General features: G+C 35.6%; 1 protein-coding gene and 1 long non-coding RNA gene across 7 annotated transcripts in view; one reads left to right on the forward strand and one right to left on the reverse strand.

Moving 5' to 3' along the window:
• Positions 1-16776, forward strand: part of USP15 (ubiquitin specific peptidase 15) — a 61513-nt gene that overhangs the window by 41251 nt on the left and 3486 nt on the right. For 3 of the 6 annotated variants that reach the window (XM_068190081.1, XM_068190082.1, XM_068190083.1), the window contains 11 exons: positions 27-171; positions 8943-9116; positions 9455-9613; positions 10342-10566; positions 12156-12239; positions 12330-12424; positions 12600-12788; positions 13570-13685; positions 13816-14091; positions 14387-14457; positions 14825-14940. In XM_068190081.1, the coding sequence (XP_068046182.1) occupies positions 27-171; positions 8943-9116; positions 9455-9613; positions 10342-10566; positions 12156-12239; positions 12330-12424; positions 12600-12788; positions 13570-13685; positions 13816-14091; positions 14387-14457; positions 14825-14940 (1650 nt within the window). Of the gene's footprint in view, positions 1-26; positions 172-7742; positions 7860-8942; positions 9117-9454; positions 9614-10341; positions 10567-12155; positions 12240-12329; positions 12425-12599; positions 12789-13569; positions 13686-13815; positions 14092-14386; positions 14458-14808; positions 14941-16776 lie in introns of those variants that run through there. The other 3 variants (XR_010999077.1, XM_068190085.1, XR_010999078.1) reach the window with 3 other exon arrangements.
• LOC137473948 (uncharacterized) lies at positions 9459-10346 on the reverse strand. Its single transcript, XR_010999079.1, has 2 exons — positions 10109-10346; positions 9459-10050 (listed from the first exon to the last, which is right to left on the reverse strand). It is a non-coding gene; the product is annotated as an uncharacterized lncRNA (long non-coding RNA).

Here is a 16776-nt window from a genome sequence, read left to right on the forward strand (position 1 = left end):
GTGAAAGATGTCTTGTTTTCTTACAGTGTGAAAAATTCAAACTATTGTCTCCCATCATATACTGCTTATAAGAATTATGATTATTCAGAGCCAGGAAGACATAATGAGCAGCCAGGCCTATGTGGCCTTAGTAACTTGGGGAATACATGTTTCATGAATTCAGCAATTCAGGTATGTACTTTAAAATAAAATCAGCTAGTGTTATTGCTTGAAAATAGTATCTCGTTTTATTTTGTAATTTTCAAAACTGATATTAAGAGGTCTGATGAGTAGCAGGATAGGATTAAAAGTGAAGAAATTATACATCTTTATTGGTATACTTTAAAAGTTGATTTACATAGCTGCATTCATAATGATCAATGTCAGAAAGAGGTTTGACCAGTGTTATACATGAGTGAACTCTGGAAGTGGGATTCTTTGCTTTTTGTAATAATTGTCATTCATATATGTTACAAAACCTGCCTTTTCCTTTTGAAATGCACTTGAGTACCAATTGCAGTACTGAAAAAAGTGTCAAAAAGTAGGTGACTGAAAGATTACTGGGCCTTTATTTCTGACTCGTTATGTACTTTTAATGTACAGGTTAACATGCAGGAACCTTGGAAAATATTTTCCTTTGACCTTTCCTCTCAGAATAGTTATTTCATGGATGAGATATTTTACAGGAATGTGTTAGCTTGTTCTTTGCTATGAATGCAAAAGAAATACTAGTATATCTACTATTACTCTGCCAAGATGAAGAAACCTTAGTGTTCTAATTTTAAATGGAAGCTGCAGTTGTAGAATAATTTACAGTCAGAACTAGGAGTTTTGTTTGGTTTTGTTAAGTTCTCAAACTCACCTTTTGTCATTGGAGCAGTCTTCTGTCACAAAACTGTGATGTGTGTTTAAGTTCTTGTTCACTTATTTTCCTGCTGAGTATGAAAATATTAGATCTTAACCAAGCATGCTGCAGAGTTGTTATCCTCCTTTACTCCTTGGTCATTACAAGAGTTCTTGGCTTATGTTTCTGATTTCTTTGGGTAAAATGAAAGAAAACCCAAAAACACAAACCAAACATTGCAGTCGTTCTTTAGCCTGCTGGAGTAAAAAAGGAATTTCAGGTACATTTGTATGAACTTGTTGAAATTTGTTCAAAAGAAAAAAATGTTCCAGAGTGTCATAATGTGTATAGATACTTCTGTCCCTTCTTTGTGATGACAGTCAGTGAATCATTTGGCCTTATTTTTCTGTAGTTTCCTGTTAGGTAGCTGCAGAGAGCCGAAAGCTCTCCCCTTAGTCTTGTCTTCTTTGTATTAACTAATGCATACAGCTCTGCTTTTCCTTGTATATTGTTGTTCAACCCCTTGACCATGTTGGTGTTCTTTCTCTGCTCTTTCTTACACTGGGGAGCCCTAAACAGGACAGTTCTCCTGCAGCAGTCTCACAAGTTCCAAATGGGGGGGAAAATTCGCTCCCCTTTGCCTCTGACCTCAGTTGCTAATACAGCCCAGTTTGCAGCTGGATACCTTCCCCGTGGGGATGAACAGCATGATCACATTTCCACAGAAAGGACTGCTGGGTCATATAATGCAAAACTGCTTTCTAGCAAGTCAGCCCCCACCTGTTAGTGGTATATAGGGTAATTCCATGCTTGTTCCATACTTATTGATATAAGGCATCCATAAAATTAAACTTGTTTCTACAAATGCTTCCATGAAGATACTTGAAGAGCAGATGAACAGTGCAGAAAGTAATTAAATATTTTTTAGCATGCTACCTGAAAGATGGCTAAACTGAAAGGGGGAAGGACACGCATTTTGCAGTGTCCATTCTAACTAAAAATGCTACACATAACCTATCTTGATTACTGAATTGTGTCTTTATACTGTTGGAAAGAAAAGCGTGTGTTTTTGTCTAGTGCATCAACCACAATTTTAGAAGTTGAATTCAAAGAATACTCTTGCTACATAGAGAAAGGTTGTTTTTTTTTATGATTCTACCTTGTTCATCAAGCTATACTGATTAAATAAGGATAATTTTATTTACTTATGCAAACTTTAATTGAACTGGTATACATGATTTGCATATATGTAATTCAAAAGTAACCTTTAAGTTAGAATTCTAAGCGTGGGTTGTTGCCTTTAGTAGTCTTGTGCAGCGTAACAAACTTGTTACATGTCACATCATTATCCCATTGTATTAAATGGATTTCATTCTGTGGTCTGCATTAGAAATTATATCAGCTTTTACTTCATTGCTTTTCAATTATAGTTAGAGAATTACGTTTTCAAATAAGTTCTGAGAAACTGTAGTGTAAATTAATAAATACACGTTTGCTGGTTACCAAGACAGTGCTCTGGATAAGAAAATGAGAGGTTTATTGAGCAGTGTAGCTTTTAGTTTGGCATGGTACCTTTAATGTGTCCTTGAAGGTGTGCTTTTTCAAATGCATTATTTAGTGGCTTTCATAGCAAGGAAATGTTTCTTTCAGTTTATCCTACTGTATGTCTCAAAGAAAGTACTGTTCAGAGTTTAATGTTGTCTAAGAAATCCATGGAAGTGCTTTTTAGTGAAAACATGATGTGTTCTTAACACACTGAGGTCTCACAGACTGCAGTCTTCCTCTTGCCACCACTTGCATTTTTTCTCAGTTACACAGAAAGCATGCGTTTCACTTTGCTAATTTGCTATTAATGTAATGTTTTATCAAAGTAACATTGGATTATTCTGGCTGTAATGCCTATAGCCGGAGCACTCTGAACGTGTTTTGATCTGTCTTAGTGTTGGAAGCAACGAAAAGATGGGCTCAAATAGTATGTGAATGGCAAAAGAGGGAATTCTTCTTGGGAATATTGTCTGCTCTAGGCATTTTCCTGGATGATGGAGTACACCCTCAGCAAGATGAGAGATCACACAAATCTGCAATGAGGAACTGCTATACCAGATGGCTGTGCTGTCATTCAGAGGGACCTCAGCAGGCTGGAACCTCATGAAGTTCAATCACAAGAAATGCAAAACCCTGTGCCTGTGGGGAACAACCCCAGGAACCAGTACACACTGCAGTAGGGTGTCAGCGACGGGATGGAAAGCAGCTTGGCAGAGAAGCACCCAGGATCCTGCTGGACAAAAAGCTGACCAAACAGCCAGCAGTGTGTTCCTGTGGCCAAGGCAGACAGCAGCATCCTGGACTGCACAAAGAAGAGTATTGCCAGTAGGCTGAAAGAGGTGATCCTTTCCTTCCACTCAGCACTGGAGAGACACTCCCCAAGTTCTGAGTTCCCTTCTGGGCTCCCCAGAGAGTTTAGGGAGCAAGTCCAGTGAGACACCACACAGGTGATCAAGGATTGCAGCATCTGACCTGCATGGAGAGCCAGAGACCTGGGACCATTCAGCCTGGAGAAGAAAAGACTCCAGAGTGATTTTACCATTTTTGGAAGTACCTGGTAGAGAAAAGTAAAGAAAACTAAGCCAAACGCTCCTCACTGGTGCCCACTGAAAGAAAAAGAGGCAATGAGCACAAAATGAACCATATGCAATTCCTAAATATAGGAAACTTTGTTCTAAAATGGGGTTTATCAAACAGTGGAATATGGTTTTCAGGGAAACTGTGAAGCCTTCATCCTTGAAGGTGCTTAAAACCTAACTGAACAAAGTCCTAAGCAACCTGCTCTAGGTGGCCTGTCTTAGAGCAAGTGGGTTGGACCAGAGAATCTGCAGAGATGCCTTCTAATCTCCTCTATTTTGTGATTCTTTGATCTGCTCTGGTCACCTGCTTTATCTTACCTATCCTCCTAAGGTGTATTCCTTCACAATTGTGCTAACACGGAGCTGGTTTTCAGGATAAATCTGTTTTCTTTAAACAAAATAGTTTACTGTAGAGTACTGGACTCTGAAATAGTTTCAATTCTGTTAATGTACTGAACGGTCTGCTTTGATCCCTTCTATTCCGTTCCTGCTGGGTGTAATCAGTGTAGCTTCCTTTAACTCCGAAGCAGAGTTCAGTTGATCCATTTTCCAGCTGATTGCCACTTCTCTCAGATCTCTGTGCTTTCCCAGGAACACTGAGGCCCCTTGAGTGTTCACATAGGACCCATTTCTGCTTCAGAAATCACTGCATTTCTCACACAGCTTCTCTTTGTCTTGTCTCATGTACAATGAAGATGGTTTGCATCAGAGCTGTTATCAATGTTCCTTGACAAAGAGGGACAATTCCTTCACACAGCTTTGTCTCCTGAGTCTGACAAATTTATGTGAAGGTTCTTGCCCTGTAAACATTCTAGTTAGAAATGTGAAAATCCTGGCAATGTCTTAAATTTTGTTGGAAGTTCTTTAGTAGTTCTTCAGTCTGTAGGTTAGGCTTGCCCCTTTATCCTTCTAAGTGATTATTGTGGAGACCTTTGCCCTTCCAGTAGGGGTTTTCAGTATTAAGACGCTGAGGACAACTGGAGGACAGATGACGAAGAGATAGGTAAGATCCTCTGTGGCATTACAGACAGCTGCAAGCTGAATGAGAGTAAGGCCAAGAAAGTTAAAATACCATTGTATATCTCCCAAGTGCTGTTCTCTTACCATTATTCCTTAATTTTTAAAAAGCAGTAATTCAGTATTCTTATTTTGGTTGTATTGGAACATTTGTATAGTTTTTTTAAGATTCTTTTGAAGGGAGAATTCCATGTATTTATTTTATTTCAGTGTAAACACCTATGGCTTGATTTTTTTTTTCTAATTAGGCCTAAATGTCTGCTTTTGCAGATCTGAGCAAGAAATAAAGCAGGAAAGACAAAAGGAAGTATGTCGATTTTATGAAATAGGTATTATTATGACTACTTGAACCCATATTAAAAAAAAGTATTTGGCAAGCAGATGTTTCATTCATATTCACTTAGGTATATAGTTATATTCTAACCTGAAAATAAAATAGAAAAAAAAATGTGTCCCATTAAGCATTGCTGTGCTGCCACCTGTGGATCTTTCCCAAGTATTACTTTACTATTTTGGTAGGCTATTACAGATCAGAGCTCTGTGGAAATGTTAGGGGTTTTTTTTATTTCTTTTACAGTAAAAATATGAGAGTTCCAAAATTTTTATTTTGTGATTAAAAAATATGAGAAGAAAACAGTAAATATTTTCACTAAAAACATTCATTTTTTCCAAGATTTTTATTTTTATGCATTTTTTCCATCAGTGTGATTATATAGACCTGACTTCTGAACAAGCTTTGCAGTGGGTATTTCAGAAGGTTTTTTCTTCAGAAAGCTGAATAATATTCCCTCTGAAGTTACTTATGGCTGTGAGTTTATCTAGACAAAAGATGGCATATTTCACCAGTACCTGAAATTACTAAGTTTTTATTGTTCTGTTTTAGTTGCCATAGGATGTGGAGTTTGGATTAAGGAGTGTATTAACTAATCGCTTTTTACCATATTTGATAGCGTGCAGACAAAAGTGGGATAGACACAATTAGGTGTAAAGTAAATCACTTTTTTTCCTAGGCCTTGGATCTTCTTTTCAGTCTGGCAGCTCTTGGTCTTTTGTTAGAAAGATGAAATATGAAATTTCAATGTTGCTTGCAAAAATTCTTAGTAAGTAGCACCTGAAGCTGAAGAACCAGGACACTTAGAGGAATATCCAATTTTCAGTATCTCAGTTCATGTTCCTACTGTCGTCTCCTTATTTCCCCAGTTCACTGGCATGATAGGTAGTGATATTTTGTTTATTTTGGAAGTTTATTTTTATCATTATTTTTGTGCAATATTCCACATGGGATGTGAAGAAATGTTTCCTTGTTCCTTTAGGATTATAGAATGATTTGTGGAACTTCAGGAGGTTTCTGGTGCAACTTCCTGCTCAAAGAAAGGTTGGCTCTAAGGTCAGAACAGGTTGCCCAGGGCTTTATCCAGCTGGATCTTGAAATCCTCCCAAGGAGGTAGAGCCTCTTAGTTCCACTGCTTGACTGTTCTTACAGTGAAAGCCTTTTTCCTTATATTCTTAACCTCACATATTTCAACTGATGCCAGTTGTTTTGTTCCTTCGTAGTATGTGCCACTGTGAAGAGCCTGGTTCCATCTTCCCCTTAATTTCCCTATAGGTACTAAAGGGCCGCTCTTGGGGCTCCCTCAGTCTCTTCTGCAGCCTGAACAAGCCCTGATGCTTCCGACTTTTCTCACAGGGCAAGTGCTTCTAGGCCACTGATGGTCTTGGTGGCCCTCTTTCTTAATTTTTTTTTTCTTTCTATCAATTAAGTCCATGCAAACTCTTATATCTGAATTATTCCATACTTAAACTACAGAGATTTAGAAGAGTATGAATTGACTATTTTTATTACTATATTTCCTCCTTCTATGAAGGTTTCATAGGACAGGTACACTTGGAAACATTATCATGGGCTGGTGTTGTACACAGTATTCCATTGAGGCTACTGAATTGAGAGGCATATATATATATGTGTGTATGTATGTATACATAATACTAAAAATATTTTTTTTTCATTTTCCTGTGCATCTTAATAACTTTTTTCCAGGTTATTAATATGTAACATGGAAGTACAATTTCAGTGTTAACCTTTGTCATGCTGAAGATTAACCTTCTCTCCTGTGGTTTGTCTCTTGGAGTTTCTGCCTTCTATTCCATACTTCCCAAGATCTTTTCACTAAATCACCAGCTCAGGTTTAGAGAACTTTACAGAAATTTTGTAGAGACAGTAGTACTTGAAATGAAGTGACATTCTGTTACCTGTTTAGTTCACAAACAGTTTTCCATAGTTTTACTCTATTTGTTTGCCTATTTTGGCTGCTGTTCTTCCTCACCTTTAGTTTGCAAATCTTTAGTTTGCTTATTGTCTGTGCTTTGAAACAAGCAGAAAACCCCAAATCACTAGGTTGCACAGGACACATAAATCTGGTAACTTTACTATGCAGTGGGTTGTCTTGGTTTTAATAGACACTTTCCATAAGGTTTCCTTGATAACCTACAGCATATGACATGAGAAAATAAGAATGTAGGATTCCCTTCAAATTGGCTTCTGTATGCTTTTTTTCCTCTGACTTGAATCGTGATCTTAAATAATTCTCCACTGTCAGTCTTTTTGAAGAGAAACATGTTTGTAATCATTTAGCTTTGTCAGTTACATTGAAAAGATCAATGCATATATGGCCAACTTTATTAGCTCCTCTAGAAGCTGCTCTTTTAAAAATTTTGGTATCTGGTATTTTAGAAAAATATGTCAGCTCAATACCTCAAAACTTGCTGTGTTGAGATGGACATTTATACATTCCAGGACTACCATCATTGTCATCTTATGTTGCAATTTGGACATTGTTAAAGGAAAACGTGAAATTATCTGTAGTAATCTTCCTGACTTATACTACAATTATTAATTAATATTCTGAGAAAGTGACAAAATCAGTTTATCAGGTGAAAACTGGAAACTGGTGAATTATTTTTTTGATGGAATCCACATTGTCAGGACATTGTATAATAATGCTTGATTAACAGAAAGACCTGTAGAAAAATATACTATTTTTGCATTATTTAGTTCCTTGTGTTGGACATTCTTCACACTAAACTGAATGGTTGAACTGATTTAATCTCCTAAATCAGCCCAAAAATAATCCAGAAGACAACACATCTGTGAGGTAGGAGGAGTTGGGGTCACCACTACTGAAAGTAAAAGCTCTTTTCCATATAGCAAGAGAAAAATGAGATTTCTTCAACCCTGAGTGTCCAAAAGGGTCTGTAATACCAGGAATTTTTTTTTGCAGTGTTGACAGATCCTGAAAGCTTTAGGTGAGGAGGAAGAGAAAGGAAGGAGTTTGATATAGGCATGAAACTCAGCTCTCTACAGCATGTGACTGGTTTTGCTTTGTAATATTGCACAGGTATGATAGGCAGACATAGGAATAACTTTTTTTTGCCCTGCTCAATAAAGTTGCAATTCTTCTAGTCTAATTCTTGTGTCTTATGCAATAGCGTAAATGGAGCTCTTCCCCTTTGTTTACAGAGAGGCAGACGAGACTGGTGAAATACTTGACCTTTCCTCAAATCTTGTAATAAAGGAAAGAATGCAGAAAAGCTTACAATATTTAATGAACAAACTCTTAAGAATATATCCTAAGGCATGGCATGGGAATTATTCCTGAATGATGGAAATGTTTATGTTTAAAGGAGTATGAAGAGTAGCACACAAAAATTCAAAGTGGAATTGTAAATCATACTTCAGTGATTACATCCTGCTGTCTCCAAATGCTGAGAGATGAGACAAACTGGTACAGAGTGGTTATTTCAATCTAAAACAAGGTCCTTGCTTTACTTGGACTAATTTCAGCTCTAAATGGCATTACAAGATTTAAAAGAACATAGGGCTATCGCACAGTGATTCGAAGTCCAGTCCCTCTAGCATAAATTGCTGTCTCCAACAGCATCCATAGGTTGATATTAACAAAAAGAAGGAAAAGGCCAAGCATCCTCACCTTCCCTCAGCTGCCAAAATAAAATAAATATTTTTTTAAATGTTGCTCTGAATATGTTATAATTTGAAGTAATAAGCCCTGTTGCTTCTCTTTCCCAAACACGTATGCAGTCTCCACTTTGCACATCTATTACAACTTCCAGCAACAAGTTTTGTAAAACCATTCGTGTTTCAAGAAACACCTTGTTTTGTTTGTTTTAAATCTTGATACAAATTATGTTGTTATGCTGTGATTGTTTGGACTACTCTGTTTTATAAATTTTGTGGTAAAGCTCTTGACAGATATTATCTGTGCATAACTTGTAATGACAGCTGTAGTCAGTCTTGGTTTAAAGCCATTATTTGTTTCTGGAAAAAATTGGTTAGGGTTTTTTCTCTTTTCCTTCCAGGTACTAGACATTACAGTTCATGGCTGCTTTAACAAAATTAAAACATTCTTTGTTTAGACCTGATTCAAATTACTGTTCTGAAAAGTCTGTATTATTTTTTGCAGTGTCTGAGCAACACACCTCCTCTTACAGAGTACTTCCTCAATGATAAATACCAAGAAGAGCTGAATTTTGACAATCCTTTAGGAATGCGAGGTGAAATAGCAAAGTCTTATGCTGAGCTTATCAAGCAAATGTGGTCAGGAAAATACAGCTATGTTACCCCAAGAGCATTTAAGGTCAGTAGGAAAATTACATTGAATGTACATTGTCAGTTTTGGTTTTTTACTTTTATGTATATAAAACTTAGAGAAATACGCCAAAAAAAGAGAATTTGAAGTAGTGTTTATCAGTGTGCAGTTCATTAATTGAACTGGTAAAACACTTACTTCAGTAGGTGTCACCTGTCCCTGTGCTTTGGTCTTTGAGAATTAGTTTTGACTTCCTGTCTCCATTAAAAAGCTTACCTTTTATAACTGCAAGTTATACCTTTTCAATATGCATTTACAGCATCTCAGAAGTATCTACTCTTTCTGACAATTAAAGTATCAGAAGTGTTTTACATTTATTTTTTTAGACACAAGTGGGACGATTTGCGCCACAGTTTTCCGGTTATCAGCAACAAGATTGTCAAGAGCTACTGGCTTTTCTCTTGGATGGTTTACATGAGGATTTGAATAGAATTAGGAAAAAGCCTTATATTCAATTAAAGGATGCAGATGGGAGACCAGACAAGGTAGGGGTTTTGGAGCTGATCATCTTCATTTTAGTCAAATTTGTATGCTGTAAGATACTTCTACATGATTATGCACAGGAAGGTTGGGAAACTGATTATGTGGGGCTTTTTCTGGAAGACATTTCAGAAAATAGGACAAAACTTTAAAATGGAGATCTTGAGAAATTCTGTAAATTTCTATTTATTTTTAAGATATTGTGGGGGGATGGGAGGATGGTAAGACCTTTTTTAAGACTTCTTTAAGACCATCTTGTTCAATTCAATGTTGAGTTCAGTTGGAAAAACAATTCCTGTTCTGTTCTTTTATTTTTATGTCTACAGTATGCAGCATTCTGTCTCTCTCCAGTACTTTAGGGAAACTCTTCTTTTGTTATGAGTATGAGTTAATTCACATGGAATTTTTAGGTTTGTCTGTTTTTTGTCTTCCCCCAAGAAGACTTTCAAGTGACTTGAAAGTCACTCTTAGACTGTGACTTCAAGTCACTTTCAAGTGACTTGAAAGTCACTCTTAGACTGTGTAATACCACTGACAGGATCTCTGTCCTAGGAAAAGCATGCATCTTTTAACCTGCAAACCTGATAGTAGTAACATTGCTTACAGGTCCTTTGGAGTGACATTTCTATGTTTAGGTGGTTACTGAAAATGTTCTATCAAGGACTTTTACTAATAATTCTCACTGTTCATTTCCTACTACTTTGTCATAACCCAGATCATGCTTTGTTTACAGGTGGTTGCTGAAGAAGCCTGGGAAAACCATTTAAAGAGAAATGATTCCATCATTGTAGATATATTTCATGGCCTTTTTAAATCTACCCTAGTTTGTCCTGAATGTGCTAAGATATCTGTAACCTTTGATCCCTTTTGTTACTTGACACTTCCATTACCCATGAAAAAAGAACGCACTTTGGAAGTTTATTTAGTTAGAATGGATCCACTTGCAAAGCCTATGCAGGTAAGCAGCTTAATTGACGTACAAACACTTTGATTCATGAGCCATTAACAATGAACCCAAGTTCCTTTACACAGTGCAAATTTATATGCAAATCCAACAAGCTTTATTTTTCTGGTATGTGTTCTGAAGTCTCACTTAGGAAAGTGGAGAATACTATACATACCTGAGGAAGACTGTACATACCTTGTACAGTTTCAAGAAAGAATTGGTAATTTCTTTATGGTTGTGTTAGTAGGGCTTCTTAATCTTTAAAATGTATGCTGACATAATTTTTTGAGAGCTGCTGTGATGAATTTTTGTGTTTATAAAAATATTTATACACTTAATCCATAAGACAATTTCTTGGTTTCTTAATCACAAAAGGCAAATATTTGTAATAAGCAGTGCAAAAAAACCCCATGACTAAATATATTGGGTAGTCTCAAATGTGCTCTCACCTCATAGTTAAAAGAAGAAATTTCAAATGAGATTTCTTTGTGAAGAGTATCCCTTTTGCCATTTTTTTAGGAAGGGGATGATAATTACACACCTTAGAATGTCATGAAAAAATGTACATAAGGTTATCATAACCAAGTCATGATTAAATTATTCTTGCTGTACCTTATACAGTAAGTGAGGATTGGTGAAAAAAATACAGCACAGGCAGTTATGCAGGCATTCAAAAAGGCTCTAACAACTCAAATCAGTACCATAAGGAGGAAAGTGGGAGAAAAGAGTGTTCTCAAAGGCAGTATAAGTTGAGGAATTTGAAGGTGAAGAGAGGTGTATAAACTGATGGGAGATGAGCCTGCTAGAAATTTAATTGTGAAAATAGGGGATGCACAGTAGTTGCACAGGGGACACAAAGTAGTTGAAAACTACTGAAGTAGTTGAACATGACTCATGAGGTGATTAATAGTTTGGGAAGAGTACCAGTTCAGTAGAGTTTTTGTGAGTCTAAATGATTATGAAACTTAAGGACGTAGCATGTAATGCTTGGCAATTAATTACAGAGTTAATAATACCTTATTTCTGATCAATCATGTCTTTATTATGCAAATAACAGGTAAGAGTTTTGTGTGGAGTTTTATTACAAACTTCAGAAGCACTGCATAAAAGAAGCCACAGAGAGGTTTTCTTTGATTTTAATCAAGTCTTCTCTCTGCATTTGAAATGAGAATCTGTTGCCTGCTGTTGCTTTTTTCCTAGTAATACTTTATAAACAACTTATGTTGTATTCCAGAATGAATAATCTTTTCGATAGCATGTATACTATTTAAATGCTTAAATAAGAAGGTACTGTTGAAATGCAAATCATAAGTAATTTGTACTGTTAGTCTTCTTACTGAAAAAGTAAAACAGCATTAAAACAAGCATTGTATAAACTAATAAATCAAGTATTCAATGTATGTGTATTCATAAAGTTGTGCAGATAACTACTACATTTTTTGCAGCTTTTGGAATTAATGTTAGTTGATCTACATACTTTACACCTTAAGTTTCAAAAATATTAAAGAAATACGTGAAGTGTGGTGGACATGTGTTGTTTGGGTTTTTTCCTCGTGTATATTTGTTCTCTTAAGAAATTTAAATTATATTTTCCTTTTTAGTACAAAGTAGTTGTTCCCAAAATTGGAAATATATTGGATCTTTGCACAGCATTGTCAGCTTTGTCTGGTGTTGCTGCAGACAAGGTAAGAGTGATCTCTTACGTAAAGCACAACAAATAGCATTTTAATGTGTATTAACCTGATTTAACAATGTATACTCCATCTTCTTTTCAGATGATTGTTACTGATATATACAATCACAGATTCCACAGGATATTTGGCATGGATGAAAATCTAAGTAGTATTATGGAACGTGATGACATTTATGTGTAAGTGTAGATAACGTGCTTCATGTCTCTTTGCAGTTTGTTTAGTTATTTGCAAAAGATTAGAACCTAGACACCAGATAAAGATCAAACTGGGAGGGGATATTTTTTTATTTTTCCCCTTTGTAGCCTTTTCCTTGACTATTGTTCTTTGTATTTCTGATTGTTTTTCTTCTAGATTTGAAATTGCTATCAATAGGACAGAAGATACAGAACAAGTCATAATTCCTGTTTGTTTAAGGGAAAAGTGCAGGCACACTAGCTACAGCCATAGTGGTTCTTTACTATTTGGTCAACCTTTTCTCATAGCAGTGCCTAGAAACAATACTGAAGATAAACTGTATAACCTGCTGCTGCTAAGAATGTGGTAAGTTTATTGTTAAAAGAAAAATTAATTTGTTAAGAATAATGCTAATAGTTGGAGTCAGTAGGCATGTACTTTCATGTGCATTTTTGACATACTGAATAGATTTGAGTACTTGTATTTGCTTTATGTTGAATATCAAATACAAAATTTTAGCCACTAATGTGAATTTTAATTTGATTTTTTGTTAGCATGACCTCATCCAAAACTATTTGAGAAGACAGTAGAGAGTCAATCTGTATTGTTAAATAATTCTGTTACATGCTTAGCTGTTTGTTAGGTCTTGGTAAAGTGGAAGTGTTTTCCAGTTGTTCTGCTATGTATCTACTGTTCAAGTTTATGTACTAATTTATGTTGTAAAAGTACATGGTAGACACTCTCTGAAAGTAGACTAGAATTACTGTCATTATATATGAGGAATTAAAGTCATATAACCTACAATTTAAACTTATGCTTCTTTCTCTGTTGATGTAACTTTCTCTGTAATATGGTTAATGAGCAGTTTAAAAAATGACTACTGGACAAACAAGAGAGTGAGACCAAGAATCAAGTTGTCATAGACCTAGAAGCTGCCAAAAATATACAGTCACATATGAGCAGGTTTTCCTATGTGCTTGTAACACTAGACATGTTTGGCAATAAAACTGATAATCTGAGTAAATCAGAAAGGAGTGCAGAAATACAGTACAGTAGCAAGGACTTGCAATAACAATTTAATTACCAGTTTGAACAATTATTTAACAATCTATTGCTTCTAACTGTTGCTTTCACTTGTTACATTTAGCCGATACGTAAAAACCTGTACTGAAAGTGAAGATACTGAAGGTTCTCTGCATTGCTGTAAGGACCATGGTATCAATGGTAATGGCCCAAATGGAATACATGAAGAAGGATCTCCAAGTAAGACTGGAATGTCTAAACTTGTTTAGTATTTGGTGTTGAATTTGAAATGGAAGTTAACTTTCTAGTGTTTTTCAATTACAGTCATTCCTGTCTCATTTCTTACCCTTTATTCTTCCAATTGCTTAAGGTGAAATGGAGACAGATGAGCAAGATGATGAATCCAGCCAGGATCAGGAACTTCCCTCAGAGAATGAAAACAGCCAATCAGAAGATTCAGTTGGGGGTGACAATGACTCTGAAAATGGATTGTGTACTGAGGATACTTGCAAAGGTCAACCACTCACGGGACACAAAAAGCGATTGTTTACATTCCAGTTCAATAATTTAGGCAATACTGATGTAAACTACATCAAAGATGATACCAGGCATATTAGATTTGATGACAGGCAACCTAGGCTTGATGGTAAGTCACAGGGAACAGAGTGGGCAATATTTGGTTCTGAGACTCTTTTCTGACTCTCACGTTTCATTTTCTTTTTGTGCTGTTTGATATTTTTCTTGTAAATAGTAAATTCTGTATAAATAACTAATTTTTTATTTCAGTTGACTTTTTGAAATGCAGAATTTTTATGTGCTTCATTTTTTTGTAATTAATTCATTATACCATTGTTTAATTTATTTTGAAGAGTGTTTGCCTAAAGTTAATACAATTTCATGTAAAGCAAGAAATAAGAGAAAACATTTTTTTTTAATCTTAGAAAGATCTTTCCTTGCTTTGGATTGGGATCCTGAATTGAAGAAGAGATACTTTGATGATAGTGCAGCAGAGGTAAGCTGCTTATGTTGCTCCCTTTTCCAGCACAAATAAAAACTGAACATAAAAAATGCAGCTTAATTAGTGTGACATATGAGATTGTAAGTCTTAGCAAGAAGAAGCAGCTATATATTTTTTTCATGTTATTCTTAGTAAATATGTTGTTGTAAATAAACTTCATATATACATCCAAGTAATTAGCAAATCTGAGGCTTATGAACTGGGAAGTATATATGAAGCTGTGGAAACTTTATACTTGAATGGTTGCTGATCAGTTTCTCCATATATAGGAGCTTTGTAGTTACTGTTTATAGTAAGACGACATCACTAAAATGAGTTTTGTTTCATTTGTTCTCTTAACTCAAGAAATACTTCTCTTTAGGATTTTGAAAAACATGAAAGTGTGGAATATAAGCCTCCCAAAAAGCCTTTTGTGAAATTAAAAGACTGCATTGAGCTGTTCACAACAAAGGAAAAACTAGGTGCTGAAGACCCATGGTAAGCACAAAAAATTAAAATTATGGTCTATTTCTCCAAATTAATCAAAACCACACTTGAACATAGAGATCAGTAGCTGATTTAATGGTATTTTGAATCTTGTTATTTCAAACATAATTGAAAATTCTCAAAATGCTTTTTTTTTTTGATCTGTTACTTAACCAAAATTTTTACCATGTACAGAAGGTTGTATTTATAAGGAAGACATTTAATGCATTCACAATTAGGAGGAAGAGTTGATATTTAGGGTGCTCTAGTCTGTGAACGTTGATGGACAATGAATGAATAATATTGTGACAAATTCAATGTAGTGGTTTAAACAAATACTCCTTTCTCAGATGAGAGAAGTTGGTGCATACTGTAGTTTCTTTATGCAAATACATTACTGGCTTTGCATTGATATGTGAAATAGGGATGTGCATAAACAACAAGTTTATGGGATGGGGGATGTCTGTATTCAATAGAAGCTCTCAAATTCATGTTCTAGCCATTAGGTTTTTGGCAGAGACTTTTATTCTATTTATGCTTCTTCCAAATTATAATTTGGAATCATATCTGATTATTCATAATTATAGTATGTTCCCATGAGATCCTTTTTTTCCAGGAGTTTTCTAGCAGATAATCTTTCATCAACACTTTTAAGCTCAGAATTAAGTTTGAAAAGAGAATCTGCCAATTTTTCTTCTGTGGATACCCAAACGTTTTGGAGCTCTCCAAACATTGTCACCAGAGTTTCTCCCATATTTGTGCAGGGTAGGGAGCTAACTTACAAAATCTCCTTTTCTTTTCTGGGTTTGCTAGATTATACAACACTGGATAGACTGTTTGAGATACCATATAACTCAGGGCGTGAAGCACTTCCATTTTGGCAGCACATTTTAAGCAGAGTATTTTAACTACTGAATACAACTGCAGAAGTCAAGCAGCTGCTACTAGATGCATCTCACCAGAGGTCATTAATCACATTTCTCTTTATTTGTTAGGTTGTCACCAAGTCTAATCTGCAAGAGTTCATCATCCCTAGTCCAGCACTGTTTGTATTCTACATATTGTAAGCCAACGGGGAAAACAGATTTTCAATTCCAGCCTGATCTTACAGTTCTCCTAGGTTTTCTGATGTCACTATTTAAAGACACTTGTGCAGTCTTTTCATTAGGGTTCATCTCTTTTTTTCCCCCCCCTAGATTTTTACTTGTTAGATGCCAAAGTGTAGAATATGCATAGACTACTTCACAGAAGAGTTTCTTCCACTCTTACTTATCTTCCTACCTGAGCATTAGTTGCTGAATGATTCAAGTATGCATTGCAGGGAACAGAAATATCTAAGTCACAGCCTGTTCAATACTTGCCTAATAAGAAGGAAAGTTTCTAGTAATGATTTTTCCAGGTTCCAGGAATCGCTGTAATCTGGTTTTAGATGGTGGATAGGATAGGGTGGTGGAGGGATGAATTTGGAAATGGAAACTTCAAAGATTCACAGTTGTTTGTTATTTTGGCCTTTTTTTTAATGGTTAGTTTCTTAGCACTTTATCTCTTTTTCATAAAATACAAGAATGCTGTGTGTTAACTAAGGATATAAGGATCTGATCAGGGATGTAGGAGATGAAAATCCAGTATTAGGGGATGCTGCTTCTGTGTTAATGATATTGAGTTTTACTGGGATCACACTTGCACATTGTAAATTGGAAGGAATATCTATGGCATTAGTAACAGAACATGAAGAGTGTGTGTTTTTTGCTCATTCAGTTCCTCCCATGAATGTGACTTTCTCTTTAGTAATGTGTTTTAAGGTACATATGGACTACAGTTACTTAAAATTGATGTTTTTTTTCTTTT

This window comes from Anomalospiza imberbis, chromosome 5, assembly GCF_031753505.1.
Source record: "Anomalospiza imberbis isolate Cuckoo-Finch-1a 21T00152 chromosome 5, ASM3175350v1, whole genome shotgun sequence".
In the NCBI taxonomy this organism is placed as follows: Eukaryota; Metazoa; Chordata; class Aves; order Passeriformes; family Viduidae; genus Anomalospiza; species Anomalospiza imberbis.